This window comes from Pimephales promelas, chromosome 5, assembly GCF_988280905.1.
Source record: "Pimephales promelas chromosome 5, fPimPro1.hap1.1, whole genome shotgun sequence".
NCBI classification, from domain to species: Eukaryota; Metazoa; Chordata; class Actinopteri; order Cypriniformes; family Leuciscidae; genus Pimephales; species Pimephales promelas.
Genome location: NC_142773.1, coordinates 33,015,222 through 33,031,227, shown reverse-complemented (window position 1 = coordinate 33,031,227; position 16,006 = coordinate 33,015,222). Strand labels below are relative to the sequence as shown.

The window sequence follows — 16,006 nt, the reverse complement described above, 5'->3', positions numbered from 1 at the left end:
TTTTGACAAGTCATTTATGACCTTCCTACTATAATCACCAGCAAATTAATATCTGAACAACAACAAAGGCAAACCCCAAAAACTGTTAAATACAAAATTTTATTATAAGATGATAGACGATAATGGTTTAATAGAAAGTTTTCAAGCGAAACATTAAAACTGGATTGTGGGCAACTGCCATTTTCATGTCCTAACATGGAAAGGAAAGCTCAACTGTTTAAGTTTGCTTGTGTAACAGATATAAACCCACATTTCAGATATTATTTCATTGTAACATTTGAAAAAGAAATTATTTATGATATAGAAATTTGCTTTAAAGGGTTAGTTCACCCAAAAATGAAAATTAAGTCATTAATTACTCACCCCCATGCTGTACCAACCCCGTAAGACCTTCGTTCGTCTTCGGAACACAAATGAAGATATTTTTGATTAAATTTGAGAGCTGTATAACTACCACATTGGCTCCTAAGGGACTGCCTCTTGACGGCCCAAAAAGTCAATGAAGAAAATGTTTAAATATCCCAAGTGACTACCGTGGCTCAACTATATGTTTATCAAGCGACGCGAATACTTTTTGTGCGAAAAAACAAACAAAAATAACGAGTTTATTCGACTATTTTTTTCTTCCTTGTAGGCCAGAACGAGACTTCCTTATAGATTTCCACGACGCATGCGCGAGAATTGCGATCTGAAGTAGTGTAAGCTGGTGTACGCAGATCGCAAATCTCGCGCATGCGTCGTGGAAATCTATAAGGAAGTCTCGTTCTGGCCTACAAGGAAGAAAAAAATAGTCGAATAAACTCGTTATTTTTGTTTGTTTTTTCGCACAAAAAGTATTCGCGTCGCTTGATAAACATATAGTTGAGCCACGGTAGTCACTTGGGATATTTAAACATTTTCTTCATTGACTTTCTGGGCCGTCAAGAGGCAGTCCCTTAGGAGCCAATGTGGTAGTTATAGCAGCTCTCAAATTTAATCAAAAATATCTTCATTTGTGTTCCGAAGACGAACGAAGGTCTTACGGGGTTGGTACAGCATGGGGGTGAGTAATTAATGACTTAATTTTCATTTTTGGGTGAACTAACCCTTTAACCACAGGAATAAGTCTCAGCCATAGATCCCAAAAGAAGGTAAAAACACCAAGGAAATTTTACATTGCACTCATACCAGAACTGTGTCTGACAGTAAATACATGACAGTATTCACTCAAGTACAAATAGAAATAAGCAAAATGAGCATATGTTCTCCTTCATTAATCGGCATAGGGAATGATTCATGGGTCACAGTATAATGTTTTGCATCCGTTAGGGAACCATTCAACTGAACAGCAAATATATTTCAAGACTTCATGCAGGGAAGAGAGAAAAAAACCCTCCTGAATAGGAACAGCAATCTCTCTGGCAATACTTACAAACAGTATAAAAATGATTTCTCCAAAAACATGGTGCAACAAATGCCACTGTGACACTGAAATTCAACAGCTGCTTGTATTTTCACAGTGTTGTTTAGCTAGACAGGATAAAGTGTTCTGGAGCTGCACTACTACTAAAGCTGCTCTATAGTAGAATTTGGCTCTTGTAACAGAAGAAAAACATACTTTTTTTTTCTTAATTACTGATGGTAGTTCTTCATTTTTGGTTACTGGAACAGGAAAAAAAAAAGGAATGAATATTAGCAACAGTATTTATATAAAAAAAAAGTTAACACTGCTTAAAAAATTTGGGGGAAAACCCTCACACAAGATTGAAAGAAACTAAGAAAATGGCAAGCAAGATGAGCTAAGGATCTGTCTCTCCTCTTTCTCCACATTTAGCATCACTTCCTCTTCTCGTTCTGACTGTGTCAAGCTCGGCATCTATAAGAAATACAGACAAAAACAATCTCCCTAACTGCATATTTAAAGCCAAAAATAAATTGCCAATTTTCTCTAAAACAAAAGTGACTCAATATTAAATTCTATTTCAGATTTGCATAAAAATACATTTACAAAATATTACATTTTTAAAAAGTAAAAGTCTAAAAGGCAATAATATCAAATATAACATTAAATGTTGATGTTATATAACGTGTCAGTCCTGTGACTACAGATTCTGTTTTTTTGTTTGTTTGTTGTTGGCATGGTTTGCTTGCTTTAATGTCCGTGTTTGTAATCTGCTCTTACCGGGTTTCTCACAGGTGTGGGCAGCCTCATTCATCTCCCTGCTTCTGCATCTGCGCCTGCATCTTAGCGATCATCTCCTGCATCCGCCTCAGCTGAGAGAGACACACAAACACAATCACACGCTGACCTTCACACAGCAGTTGTTTATTAGCGTTCAGCTTGTGTACCTCAGCCTCCTTCTCCTGCAAGATTATATCCTTATCTTCCTCTGGCTCTGGACCCTTCCTGCCAAACACAAAGCATGCGTGAAGAGACGCACACACAGCTTTAATGAGCAGTGAAGTTTAATAAATCATCATTTATGAGACAGATCTCACAATTACGTCATTCTGTTGGCAAAACAAAATTACTAGGTCTGTCAAATGTTGAAAAATTATATTTGAAATAAATGCCATGTAGCTTAAATATATTACTCAGAATATCATTAAATATAAAATACATTTAGATAATTATACTTTAAATATATCAAATTATTGTAGCAGACATGTACTTATATTATGTTATTATTATATACGTATACACACACAATGTTTGTGTGCACACACAATATATGTAAATAAAATAATATAAATATTATATAAATCAACTTTTATGTAAGAACAAATTTATCACAAATAACAAAAGTTTGTTTATATAATATGTATATAATTTTTTATGTGTTGTGTGTGTGCGCGCACAAACATTGTGTGTGTGTGTGTGAGATAGATATATACACACACACACATTCAAGTAAGAATTAAATTATATATAATCTTATAATATAAGATATAATAGAAAACATTAATAAAAAATATAATAATATAATAAAAAAAAACATTTTATATGCCTGACAAAAATGGAATATCTCTTATCTCTTATTAAAGTGTTCTAATGATAGGAAAATAATTGTTTATTATTGCTAATTTTGTAAAAAAAAAAAAAAAAAAATGTATTTGAATTGACAGGCCAGATTACACACCAAATTTACATTGTGATTGAACAAAAACTGAATTAGTAAAACACCAGCAGAGTGTCTTGCGATGCAGAGTTTAGGACAGAGGGAAAAGACAAACCCAAGTTAGTAGTGCAAGCGTGTAATAAGCTGATCAGAAAGTTGCTTAGTGAGTATTTGTGTGAGCGAGAGAGTGTTTTAGCAGTGCTAGAGTCAGGCTGAAGGACAGGTGGAGCTGTGACTGAGCTCCGAGCAGTACCTCCCCCTCCTATCCTCTGATGAACACAAATCCCACAGCTTGCTGCAGATCCATGACACTAAGTCAACACAGCACACATTAAAACTCAAGCTTCCATCTCTCTAGAGTCCGTCAGCTTAAACCAAAGCTGCACTTCTCCTTTTATTTTTGCTACCAAACGACTGTTTATGCGTGTCTTTAGCAAAAATGAGAAGTGACTATGTAAAGTTGTGCTATTTCAATACATCTGGATTGCTATTCAAATAATCTGACTCCACTTTTATTGAGGTTGAGGGAGGAGGTGAGGAAAGACAGGCAGAGCAGTACGTACGCAGGCGACAGAGGCAGAATGTAACCATGGGAGGACAACCTGCCGCCTCGTTTGAGGCGCTCCGAGCGGAAGTTCTCATAGTGAAGGTCCTGGGTGACTTCCTGCAGGTCCTGCATATGGGTGCTGCACAGATGGCAATAACCATTCATAATAATCATTAGACAAGAATGACAGAGACTGAGGATAAAGTACATGATCTTAGAATGAATACGAGGCTGAGAGGGACAGAAGTAAAGTCCATTTAATGTTTCCACTGTTTAAAGGACGCAAGTTTTGTGATTGACTTCAAGCTTCCTCACAACCTCATTTGTGTAAAATCAAGAATTTTACAACATTAAACAGAAGATAACTTAGTTATTCACATTAGCATGGTGCGAAGTTTAAGGAAGTCGTTGTGTTCTGGGTTTTCCACCTCCACCACGCCCCATGGATACAAACGCCCTCTCACTTTCTTCCCTTTAGCTTCAATCTGCTGGTTGGATCCCACCACGGCAAACGGTATACTGGCCTACAACAGAAAGACCAAAGGAAACTTATGACAGAATGCCGCCTTGCTTGGATGCTTAGTTTGGTTTCCTACTCCTCATTAGAAGAGTAAGAAAATCATTTTCTCACCCTCATGTTGGGCTAAATTAGCTTGACTTGTGTTCTTCTAGTAATTCTCTTTCAACATTTAGTCTATTCCTCACATCTACAATAGAACTTAAATATAGTAAACAAAACATATGGACACAGTCTTCAGTGTCACATGATCCTTCAGAAATCGTTCTAATACGCTGATTTGCTGCTTAAGCTAAATTTATGATTATAAATGTTGAAAACAGTTGTGATGCAAAATATTTTGGCGAAATCTGTTATTATTCTTTGATGAAAAGAAAGATCAGAAGAACCGCATTTTTCTTGTAATAGAAATCTTTTGTAACACTGTTGTCTTTACAGTCATTTTTGATTGATTTAATGTGTATTTGTTGAAAAAAAAAAAAGTATTTTCTTAAAAAAAAAATCTTGACCCCAAACATTTGAATTATAGAATATTTATGGTGCTTATGTGGGTTTTTTTTTAAGTTTCAAACCGGTAAAAAAATAAATAAATAAATAAACACATTTATGCTTCTGTGTTCTATATGAAAACATGTATTCTCACCCTCATTTTGTTCTAATTATTAAGTTTGGCTGAACAGTCTCTTTAAATGAAATGAGAAAAATAAAACCCACATACCTTGAGAATCCTGGTCTGCTCTTTGAAATCTTCATCCTCATCGGACTCAGCATCAGGGAGGTGATAGATCTTGATGCCGTGCTCATCGATTTCATCCAGAATCTAGAGCACGTAAAGAGATGCATTTAGCCAACAAGCCAAACTTGTGATCAATCCATGTTTGAAAAGAAATCTGAATGCTTACTCTGCGCTTGAGTCTCTCTCTCTCCCTCAGCGTCAGCGTATCTGCTTTAGCAATAACAGGAACAACATTCACTTTGTTGTGAATGGCCTTCATGAATTGGACATCTAGAGGCTTCAGTCTACCAAATTGGAACATGAGACAAGGAAATCAGCCATTTAAACCCGAACACTTAATCCTACGACAGTGGAAGGGGTCATAAAAAGTGTCTCAGCTGAGTAAAATATAAGATCTCACCCGTGACCCAGAGGGGAAATGAAGTAAAAGCAGCAGTGCACACGGTTGTCCACAATGTGCCTGCGGTTGAGTCCGCTCTCGTCATGTAGGTAGCGTTCAAACTGGTCATCGATGTATGCGATAATGGTGTTAAAACTTCCCAGGAAAAGACAGAGCATCTCTTTAAACACTTACAGAGACAGTGATTTATCAGCAACATAAACATTTAAGAAGTTTGTCAAATATATTTAAAAAGCTCCATCCGAATAACTCAAAAAAAAAGTGCAGAACAAACTGTATGAATGGTGTTTATCAATTTGTCCACAAAGAATGGACTTGCTAACTAAATAAACATTAAAATTAACGTAACTATGATTTAAACAACAGTTCAAATAAAAGTTTTACAAATGTGTATAAATACTTTTTTTAAAATCCCTATGGGAAAAATGAATGGGAAAAATACTTCCGGAACCAATGCCTCAGAAAAAATGCTTTGGGAGCTGTTGCATTCTATAACATCTATGTAAAAACAACGAGACATGAAAAATGCACCAGGCCTTCAAGAAAAAAGGATAAAGCGATTTTAACATGCATTGATTGTAGAGAATAGAGATATATTCTATGAATATCTGGTCTGGTACAAAGCCAGGGCATTAAAATGTCAATTTTTACTTGTATAATAATTATGTGAGGGCATACATTTCCTTTTTCAGACAAGAGCACTTGAATATCTTCTCTTTGCTGTTTTTGCGCTCAAGTGGGTCAGGGAGCAGTCAGGAAGAGGTCACACATGTTTCCTGTCTCACCACTTCCACACTAGCAGAACAGCATTCCCAGAGCTCAAAAAAAGAAAAAAAAAACACCTCTTCCTCCATTCCTCTCTCAAATCTTCATGTCTCCTACCAAAGACTGACTCCAATTACACTATCAAGTGTCTCGTCAACCAAAGTTCTCTCAAAGAGAAACTTCACCCAAAATAAATCTCTAATCTATTCAACCTCACACCATTCCAGACGTTAGAAACACAAAAGAGGATTTAAATAAAACAATCCAACAATCTATCTCCGTGAATACACTACTATTTGTTTCAGTAAGATTTGTTTTATAGTAAAAGTCATTTATGATTTTATTCGGCAAGGGTGCATTAATTAAAAGTGACAGTAAGGACATTTATAATGTTACAAAAGATTTCCATTTCAAATAAATTCTGTTCTTTTAAACTTAAATATTTTTTCATATTTTCCAGAAAAAAGTCAATCTTACCGACCCCAAACTTTTAAATGTTAGCGTACATATAAATGCGAGTGAATGGACACCAAAGGTCCAAAAAGCACATACAGCCATCGTGATTAATCATTACGAGCTCAGTGAATAGATCACTGTCTTCTGAAGAAAAACACTAGGTGCGTGTAAGAAAAATATCAACCATTCTCTTGCATTACATGGAGTATTTTTCGTTTTTTGGGTGAATCAAAAAAAGAGCATTAAATAGGAAATCAAGCCAAAGCCACACAACATACACAATATTTATTTGACTGTATTTGAGTGGAGCGTATTTTTAATGACCATCAAAGCAATTCTCACCAGTCCTGGCTGTTGATGGCGTCACCGTATCCAGGCGTGTCGACCACAGTGAGACGCAGCTTCACTCCGCGCTCCTCGATCTCCACCGTTGAGGCCTCGATCTGCACAGTGCGCTCAATTTTCTCTATACAACAGGAGCACATGTAAAAAATACATCAGAAAAGGCTAAAAAAAACAATTCCAAGGTCCAACCTTCTGTGCAAAACCGCCTAATAAATATCAGGCCACTATTTTTGCCCTTCCCCATTATAATGTTTAAAAACCTGAACAATATTCTATAACATTGTGTTGAAGCTCTCACCTGCAGCACCAGGAATGACCCTCTCTGGGTAAAGATCAGTGAGGAACAAGCTGTTGATAAGAGTGGACTTCCCCAAACCCGACTCACCTGAAAACAGCAGAAGTATTAATGAAGAAACATTAAATCATCATATCAACTAGAAAAACACTGACAGGCAGATTGTGTTTCCCTACACGTAACACAACTAACAAATAGCATAACGTCAAAGTGTTATATGCAATCTTCAGGGGCCTCATTTATAACCATTGCATATGCATAAAACAGGCCCTGAACTTCCTATGCATAAATTGTGATTTCTAAAAACAAGCTTGATGGGAAAATTTGCACACCTGCACGCAAACATTTTGGCGACAACGATGGTTAGCTGAAGGACTGACGGCTGATGAAAAAATTACACTTAAAATCTTCTTTATGAGTCCTAATCATAAATACAGTGCATGTTCACAATAACAGGTTAAACAAAAATAAAAGAACGATTTTATCTCTGTTTTACCTCATTTAGATTAAGTATGCCATTCTCATTAATGGATCTAAGCTTTAAGTTACAACAGTTTTTTGTATTCTAATAAATACAACTATTTGTAGTGGATGCAATTTAACGCTTTTTCTGTGGCATGCTGTTTTTAATGTTTTAACTACAATGAGGATTGCTAAGGTTATTTCAGGGTGGGGACAAGTGCGCACAATCTTCCGCTGACTGGGGTTTATAAAGGGAATTTTGTGCAGTTTCTAGCATATGCATGGTTTAATAAGTCTGAATATTTTTGGCTGTACACTTTTAGTAAAGATTCTACACACAGTTTTATAAATAAGACCCCAGATCCTCTAGTCAGTGTTTTTGCTCTCTACTTCTCAGTCAAGCTGTCTTCCATCATTTGCTGAAGCTGTGCAGCAGTGAAAGGGCTCACGGCTGAAGTTCTGCATTCCTCTGTGATTTATTTTAAGACGATGGGATGACTGTACAATGGGCTCTGCTGAGCGGGCTCCCGGACACCCTCCCCCCCAGAGCAGATCTCGAGTGTGTGTGTGTGTCAACATCTGTACACACTCACAGAGCTGATGGGAGAGTCTGATTGCCTTAGAAAAAAACTATGATTCATCAGCTGCTGCCAAAGACTTTTGTTCCCACAGTCCCTTTAACTTCAAAATAACAATTAAATCATGAACTACACTAAAATATAACGTTTTCCTTTCAAACATGTTCTCACTGATGTTTCCAGAATGAGACATTTCCATATGTCTTTCATATGGCTAAATGATGATGTAGATGGCTTTCCAAATAATTAAATTTGTATTTTTTTATTTTAATTTAATTTTATTTTTTATTTTTTTAAATTTAAAATTAAATTTGTAAGTATATTGGTAATATTTCCAAGTTTTTCTGACAAATTCCAACCATCACATTGATGCTACTTACCCACCACCATGAGAGTGAACTCAAAGCCCTTTTTCACTGATTTCCGGTGTACCTGGTTTGGCAAATTCGCGAACCCCACATATCCAGGAGTCTCTGGGTTTGTAAACTGTCCCTGCTGATGACAAGAAAACAGAACAATCGATGAAAACGCTCATTTAAAAAGTCTTACTAAACACGGCTCTCTAAAATACTTAATTCTCTCAAATCTCTCTCAGTATCATTTCTTTGCACATCAACTCCACATAAAACCCAAACCCTGTACAACATCCACCCATCAGCTCTCATTTCCTTACCTTCAGTTTTTCAGCTTGAGACATTTTGAGCTCGAAACCAAACCTGCAAAAAATAGTGTCTTTTGAAACCAGACTTATTTACATTATGGATGTAACACATTATATGAGAAAACAAAATTAAGTGTTAAAAAAATGGAGCATCTTTATGTCGCAGAACGAGTTGAACCTACATGTACGAGAAAGCCGTCGATAAAGTGAAAAGTTTCACAGCTCTACAGGAACAGGAAGTCAGTTCCTGTCTGCGAGCATCAGTCTCACCACAAACTGCACCAGCCATTTTACATGAAACATTAAGAGCAATAAAATCAAGGACTTGTTTACTCATTTTAATTCAAATAAGGAAAGTTTATTGTATTTTTGTTGAATGCAGTGAAAGAAAGGGAAAAAAATAATGGGGTCTTTCTGAAAAAGTGATGGGCCTAAATATTATTGAGGTGGACTTTGGAGGGTCTTGGAGTCAAAAAGTCCTTAGCATCACTGATTTAGATATATCCTTGTTACAGAAGTATAACAAAATGTTTTGTGACACGTTTTAGACTCAAACATGATGAAATGCTCCAGGCATAATGATAAGAACTCGAAACCAGACAGAGACGATATAAATAAATATAAATCAAATGTGCAGAGTAACGTAAAACATTGATGATAACGTTACGATTTAGAAATAAACCAAAAGTTTGTTCTGTACTCTGAACAGTGAACTCTTTTTATAATAATCCGCAGACATACATTATAAAAACATGAAATTGTTAGAACTGATATCATGCAATGTATCTTATAGTAACGTTAACGTTACAGCTCTTTTTAAAGTAACTTGCATGTTTAAAGTAGCTTTACAAGTACCAGCAGTAAGCAAACAGAAAACGATTTTGGCAAAGAAAAACATAACGTGTGAATTCTGCATAACAAAGTGCGTTTAGTTCTCGTGGGATGATGTAGGATTGAGGTGGTTTGATCTCTTTCTCGCGCACTAACGTTAGTGATGATGACACACCTCTGATAACGAAGCTCATTCACTGAGGTTACGAGCGAGTGACACGCTAACGTTAATCTTCAGAGAACCAAAAGTCACGCATCGGATAAAACCTGACCTGTGACCTGAGAAAGAAATAAAGTGGATAAAATAATTAGATATACCTTTCAGGCGCGGAAAATCTTGAATTGGGTACTGCAGGGGGTTGAGGAGTCGAAGAGCCCAAATTCCTGAGATTCCGGAACTCTCACTGACGCCGCCAGCAAAAGCACAAGTGTGAAGTAAGAAACTGTTGTCTCATTGCCACAAAATAAAAGTCCCATCACAGATGAATGTAAATGTTGCACAAAACCGTCCAATTTAAATTGATATTAAAATCGGGCTATTACAATTTCGGGGTGTTTGATTTCTTCCTTTCCAGATTTCATTATAAAAAGGATTTTTTATATGGAGTAAAAAAAATTATATAAAAAAAAATATTTTAGCTCTTAATTTTGTTCAAACATATAACACGTTTTTCAACAACTGATTCTTCAACAGAACATTTCATTTTCTAGAAGTAAATTCTCTGGATTTCATATTGTAATTTTAATTTCATAATTCAATAACCAGGGACGGATTTTGATTGCACAGGCAAATTATCTCCAAAGAACACCCAATTTTTTCCACTTTATGGTGTCAAGATTATATGAAAAAGTGGCTGTATTTCTGTGTGGTTCAGGAGATGATGAAAATCACCATTAGCGCTGACATCACTTTAAGATGGAAGCCAAACAAACCCCATTGGACATTTAGTTGACCTCTTACCTAGACACTATTAGTGTCCCAAAAAAACAGGTTACAAAAAATGCCAAACGAGTAACGTATTTCTCCTTCTAGACAGTACTAAGGAATGTGATCTTGATAGAGCAAAGTATTAAAAGTTCTACCACAGTTGGAACAAGGAAAAAGAAAGCTTTGGATGATACAATTATGGAACAGAAGCAGTGCAGTAGTTGTCTATGGTTATTCTAATTCGCGTGTCATGTCAATAGATAAAAAAAAAAAGCATGCACTCTTTTTAAGGTGGTAAAGAGTTTTGGAATTGGTGATCAATTTATTTCATAATATGTTAAATTGTTATATTATGACTGACGTATCAGTGCTAAGGTTGGTGGCGGAAAAACTGTCCCAGTAACAGTCACAAGAGGTATTAGACAGGGTTTAGCTCTTTCTGGACAATTATATAGTCTTGTAATTGAACCTTTGTGTAAGAGATCTGAATGGAGAGATCCGGATGGTTTTTCAGTTGCAGGTGTTAAGGAAAACTTTGAAGTGTAAACAGTATGTCTGCCTATGTCGATGATATAACTGGTTGTATTTTAGGTAAAATAAGTTTTCTGTAAAATAAAAATATTGCTATTATTTTCTAATTATTATTGTTAGTATTTATTCTTAAATACTATATTTTAATTTTTAATAAAGAAAGCGTTATTACAATAGTCATGCAAATCATGCAGTCCTAGAAGTTATGATTTTTCTTCTCTTTAACAGTCTCATATATCAATTGCAGAAGATTATCAGGTATTATTCTCTCACACATGCTACATTTGCTACATTTTCTACATGACAGAAAATTGCATCCAAAAACAAAACATTTTAGTAAACATTTTAAGTCTTGTCAAAGCAATAACATTCCACGATACAGCTTCCATTAAAGTGACGACAACAACAACAACAAAAAAGTAGTGAAAATAAATGGATTGCACATTTAACTGTAATGAATGACACTGATATGTGACCACCAAAAAAACCTGCATCTCTGCACTCTGTACATCCCCCATCAACTCCTACTGAGTATTGCAATGCTTACAGGGCACCTTTCACTTAAAAGCTCAGTTTAATTTTTTAATCTATGGCACATTTCAAAATCTTTAGCCTGCATTTAGTGCTCTTCGCTGAAATCTCTTATTACGAATGTCTCTAACTGTCTGCTGACTGCTGTGATTTGGGGCTTGCAGATAGGCAGGCAATAATGTCCTCCCGCTTTATCTGTATTAATTTCACAGGCGTGAGAGAGTGGCTTGGGATAGATCAGGACACCTCTCAGGATTTGAGCTGTCTCCTTCATTCCTCCAACACATTTTTACCACCAATATTTCCTTGAAAGGCTATTAAAGCAAAGCTTGACTTCTCTCAAATATGATTAAAATAAGCACAAGCTTTATCCCCCAGAGCAGAGGAAATTGCTCTGGAAGAGGTTTTCAAAATGCACCACTTGAATGTCACTAGTCCTTTACCACACCGGAAACAGTCAAAGAGGTCTAAATATCTCTTTACAAATGCATGCAACATGCAGAGAAAACATAGTGTAGAAATTGCTTGAAACAAGTAATCAAAGAATTTCTGGGCATATCATTACAGTGAACCTATTGTTAAATAACTGTTTTTTGTGATGTCAAAAACTGTTGATAAATAATATCAGAAGTTGTGCACCTTTTAATGTAGAAAATTTCCACCAGTGCAATGCCATTAAAAACCTAAGCACATTTGAGAGAGAAAAATAAATAAATAAATTAAATAAATAAATAAATAACCTTTATAATATAATAACTAACTGCATTTTTCCAATTCCTCTAAATGTCTTCTGACATGATAAGAAATGGCGAGTCCTAGGGTATAGCAACAATTTTGCTTGCAGGAGAAACGGATTATGATTAATTTGTGATTTTGGCGATAGTCTCACGCATATTGTCATACGCACTTAATTTAACTCCTCGATACAAAGCATCTGAATATATTCAGAAGAACACTGACCCTTGACTTTTTACCTGTTGCAATGGTCACATGTTTTAGTTAACATATTACACATTTAAAGTTTATTTCACTACTTATTTGAAACCTAAATCAATTACATTGTTTCCATAGGTAGTTTATTTTTGTCCTTATAAAAATAAAGGGCCTTATATTTAGATGTATGCTAAGCTCCTCATCATCATTGTCATTTGAGGCAATGAAAGAAAAAAAAAGCAGAATATAGATTTGATAGCTTTTCAATGGGCATATTATCTACCTGTAAAAGGCAAATAAAAAAGCAATCAGCTTCACAGCATGACCAGTGCCTCCCTGTGTCAGAAATCCCTCAGTGCGGAAAATAAAATCTCATGCTGGACACAGCAAATCACTAGCTGTCCTCTCTCTCATTTATCTGAACAATTCACACAAGCAGTGGGCTCGAGACATGCAGGCATAGTTTCTTAGATATGTGATTATTCATGGCTAACATTATCCATGGACAGATAGGCATTAGCAGATGTTCCTTTTTGAATATAGTCATTCTCGTGCACTTTGCATACTTACCAAATCCCAATTGTTTTACATGTTATTATAAAAGGGTAAATTCAGGAAATGTCTTGATAATCTTGATATTTTTGGATCAGCTAATTGTAAATGCATGCATGAGGATAAAGTATTATATTTAAATTATTAAATGAATATAAAATTTGTGAAATGAGATATTTTCTACATGAATTAGTTATGTAAATGAGATTTGTAAATGAGAATAACATTAACATTATCATAATCAAACAGAATAACATTCTGTTTAGATGTGAATAGCAAATGCATCAAAAATGTAAAACAGATTTTAATGATCAAACAATCTAAATTATTTTATCATTGTTATGCAAGTTTTATGAGCTCAAATTAATTTAAAGATTATGAAATGTTTATACTTTTAGAAATTCATTCAGTCAAGCATTTGAAATGAACTGACCATGCAAGAAGGTGATTAAAAGAAAAAAAGGCTATAAAGGAAATTGTCACAGCATCAAAAAAAAATCCCTTATGCATTCGTATAGCCTTTATTCGAATTTTTTTTTAAATGAATGTTCATGTTATGCCTATATATGACAGCTTTTGTGGTAATTAATCAAGCACCAAGGACAGCACTGAATGGTGTCCTCGCACAGTGTAAGATCAAGGCTGTGTGTGTGTGTGTGTGTGTGTGTGGCGGGGGCTTATCTAAACTTTTATAAACAGCTTTAACGTAATTTTAATTTCATTGAGTCCCCTTTTGCCGAAATCATTGCTTTTCTGGTGTCATTGTAACTGTATATATCGCTCACGCGCTGATTGGGCGCGAGAGGTGATGATGTGTCAGAGCGCGCGCTCCTCGCTGCAAAGCTTTTTTTGAAACTCTCTGCTCTTGACAGAGATCTGAAACAAATACTCACAAACCAAGAGTTCGTTCACACACACTTCACTGTAAGTTGCAAAGAAATAATCCTGCCCTTCATACAGCGCGTTCATAGACTTGCAGTCCTCATCTCTCTTCACCAGAGGAACCCTCTCTTTCCACAGATGATTTAAATAGCAGGTGTTATAGCATTTTTTTTCTTCCGTGACGCAAAGCAGCAAATGAACTTGAGGAACATGGTGAAGCAGCCCATGGAGCATATCAAGAGACCAATGAACGCGTTCATGGTCTGGTCGCGAGGTCAGAGAAGACAGATGGCACTGGAGAACCCGAAGATGCACAACTCTGAGATCAGCAAGAGACTTGGTGCCGAGTGGAAGTTGCTCTCCGAGTCTGAAAAAAGACCTTACATCGACGAGGCCAAAAGACTTCGCGCCCAACACATGAGAGAGCATCCAGATTACAAATACCGACCGAGACGCAAACCTAAAGGACTGTTGAGGAAGGACACGATGTTGTCTTTAGCGCTTCACAGCGAGCGAGACTTTCAAAGCATCTCAACTTTGACCAAACCACGACCTCTCCATTCATCTGCGTCCATGCAGCATCCTTTCGAGCAGATTGGATCCAACACTGCTTTCCAACATGAAAACCCTGCCATAACCCCTGGCTCGATGGCTTTTTCTCCAGCTTTAGGCTATCAGAGTGGACACAGGTGCATCGGGAATCTGGGATGCCCCAGTCCGTATGTGCGCACTCACATGTCTCCTGCAAACCCCGGATACCTGCTGCCCTGTAACTGTTCGCCCTGGTCTTCTTCCAGTCTCACACCTCCACTTGCCTACATAGTGTTTCCAGGTATGAGCAAGACTGCAGTGAACTCTACAGCGCTGTGACTCAGACATTAGGATGGGATTAATATCGCGGAAAGTTTTTTAAAGAGAGAAGCCGTCTGTTTTTTTCCTGATTCTCTTTAAGTTCAAGTGGATCTTAAAGGAGTAGTTCACTTTAAAAAAAAACTTTTGCTGATAATTTACTCACCCCCATGTCATCCAAGATATCCATGTCTTTCTTTCTTCAGTCGAAAAGAAATTAAGGTTTTTGATGAAAACATTCCAGGATTTTCTCCATATAATGCACTTCAATGGGAACCAAACGGTTCAAGGTTCAAAAACAGTTTCAGTGCAAACTGCAAACTGTTCAAATGGCTTTAAACGATTCCAGACGATGAATAAGGGTCTTATCAAGCGAAACAATCGCTCGTTTTTTTTTTTAAATAACAAAGTTTAAGTTTTATAAGCTCAAATGGTCGCCTTGCTCTTTTCTGTGATGCACGTTCGTGACTCTCCTGTTCGAACTCCTTTATCAAAATGAACGAAACTTTTTTCGTGTCATTTGGTTCATTCAACGAACGAAATGAACGAGTTTACTGGGGAAAAGATTCGTTCATTTTGAGAGTCACGAACGCGCATCACAGAACAGAGCAAGGCGACCATTTGAGCTTATAAAACTTAAACTTTTTTTTAATGACCGATCGTTTTGCTTGATAAGACCCTTATTCATCGTCTGGAATCGTTTAAAGCCCTTTGAACAGTTTGCAGTTTGCACTGAAACTGTCTTTTAGACCTTGAGCCGTTTGGTTCCCACTGAAGTCCATTACATGGAGAAAAATCCTGGAATATTGTCATCAAAAACCTTAATTTCTTTTCGACTGAAGAAAGAATGACATGGATATCTTGGATGACATGGGGGTGAGTAAATTATCAGAATTTTTTTTTGTTTTTAAAGTGAACTACTCCTTTAATAGGCTAAATTTTCATGAACATTTAGCCTATTGAATGGACAACACTTTGATTATTAATTTTATATTAATAATGATAGCCTAGTAAGTTAGAATTAGTTTGTAGCCTAGTTTTGGAATTTCACATTTATTTTCGCATTGATTAATGAAGCCCATGGGATCATTGTAATAATTATAAATGAT

The 16,006-nt window shown here is 36.2% G+C and overlaps 2 protein-coding genes across 5 annotated transcripts; one reads left to right on the top strand and one right to left on the bottom strand.

Annotated features, from left to right (window-relative positions):
• Positions 1–1,163: 1,163 nt before the first annotated feature.
• Positions 1,164–10,140, bottom strand: septin2 (septin 2). 4 transcript variants are annotated; one of them, XM_039675780.2, is made up of 13 exons: positions 9,043–9,119; positions 8,873–8,915; positions 8,580–8,694; positions 7,163–7,249; positions 6,862–6,985; positions 5,299–5,433; positions 5,065–5,182; positions 4,881–4,982; positions 4,024–4,169; positions 3,701–3,784; positions 2,329–2,386; positions 2,162–2,253; positions 1,164–1,855 (listed from the first exon to the last, which is right to left on the bottom strand). In XM_039675780.2, coding segments are annotated over exons 1-12 (1,080 nt in total). In that variant the 5' UTR covers positions 9,045–9,119; the 3' UTR covers positions 1,164–1,855; positions 2,162–2,187. The 4 variants fall into 4 exon arrangements, with proteins under 4 accessions (XP_039531714.1, XP_039531713.1, XP_039531715.1 ...); XM_039675779.2 differs by having other exon boundaries at positions 1,473–1,641; positions 3,662–3,784; positions 9,043–9,127; XM_039675781.2 differs by lacking the exon at positions 9,043–9,119 and adding an exon at positions 10,010–10,140 and having other exon boundaries at positions 1,684–1,855; positions 3,662–3,784.
• Positions 10,141–13,935: 3,795 nt separating this feature from the next.
• Positions 13,936–15,112, top strand: LOC120481910 (transcription factor SOX-14). The gene has a single exon (XM_039675783.2). It carries the CDS (start codon positions 14,244–14,246, stop codon positions 14,916–14,918), a length of 675 nt encoding a protein of 224 aa, XP_039531717.2. The 5' UTR covers positions 13,936–14,243; the 3' UTR covers positions 14,919–15,112.
• The last annotated feature ends 894 nt before the right edge of the window (positions 15,113–16,006 follow it).

Coding starts and splice junctions, on each gene's coding strand:
- septin2 (XM_039675779.2), bottom strand. Junction 6,986..7,162: donor GGTCATTCCTGGTGCTGCAG/GTGAGAGCTTCA, acceptor CCTGTTGTATAG/AGAAAATTGAGCGCACTGTG. Junction 4,983..5,064: donor GAGAGAGACTCAAGCGCAGA/GTAAGCATTCAG, acceptor TACGTGCTCTAG/ATTCTGGATGAAATCGATGA.
- LOC120481910 (XM_039675783.2), top strand. CDS start 14,244: ATGAACTTGAGGAACATGGTGAAGCAGCCCATGGAGCATATCAAGAGA.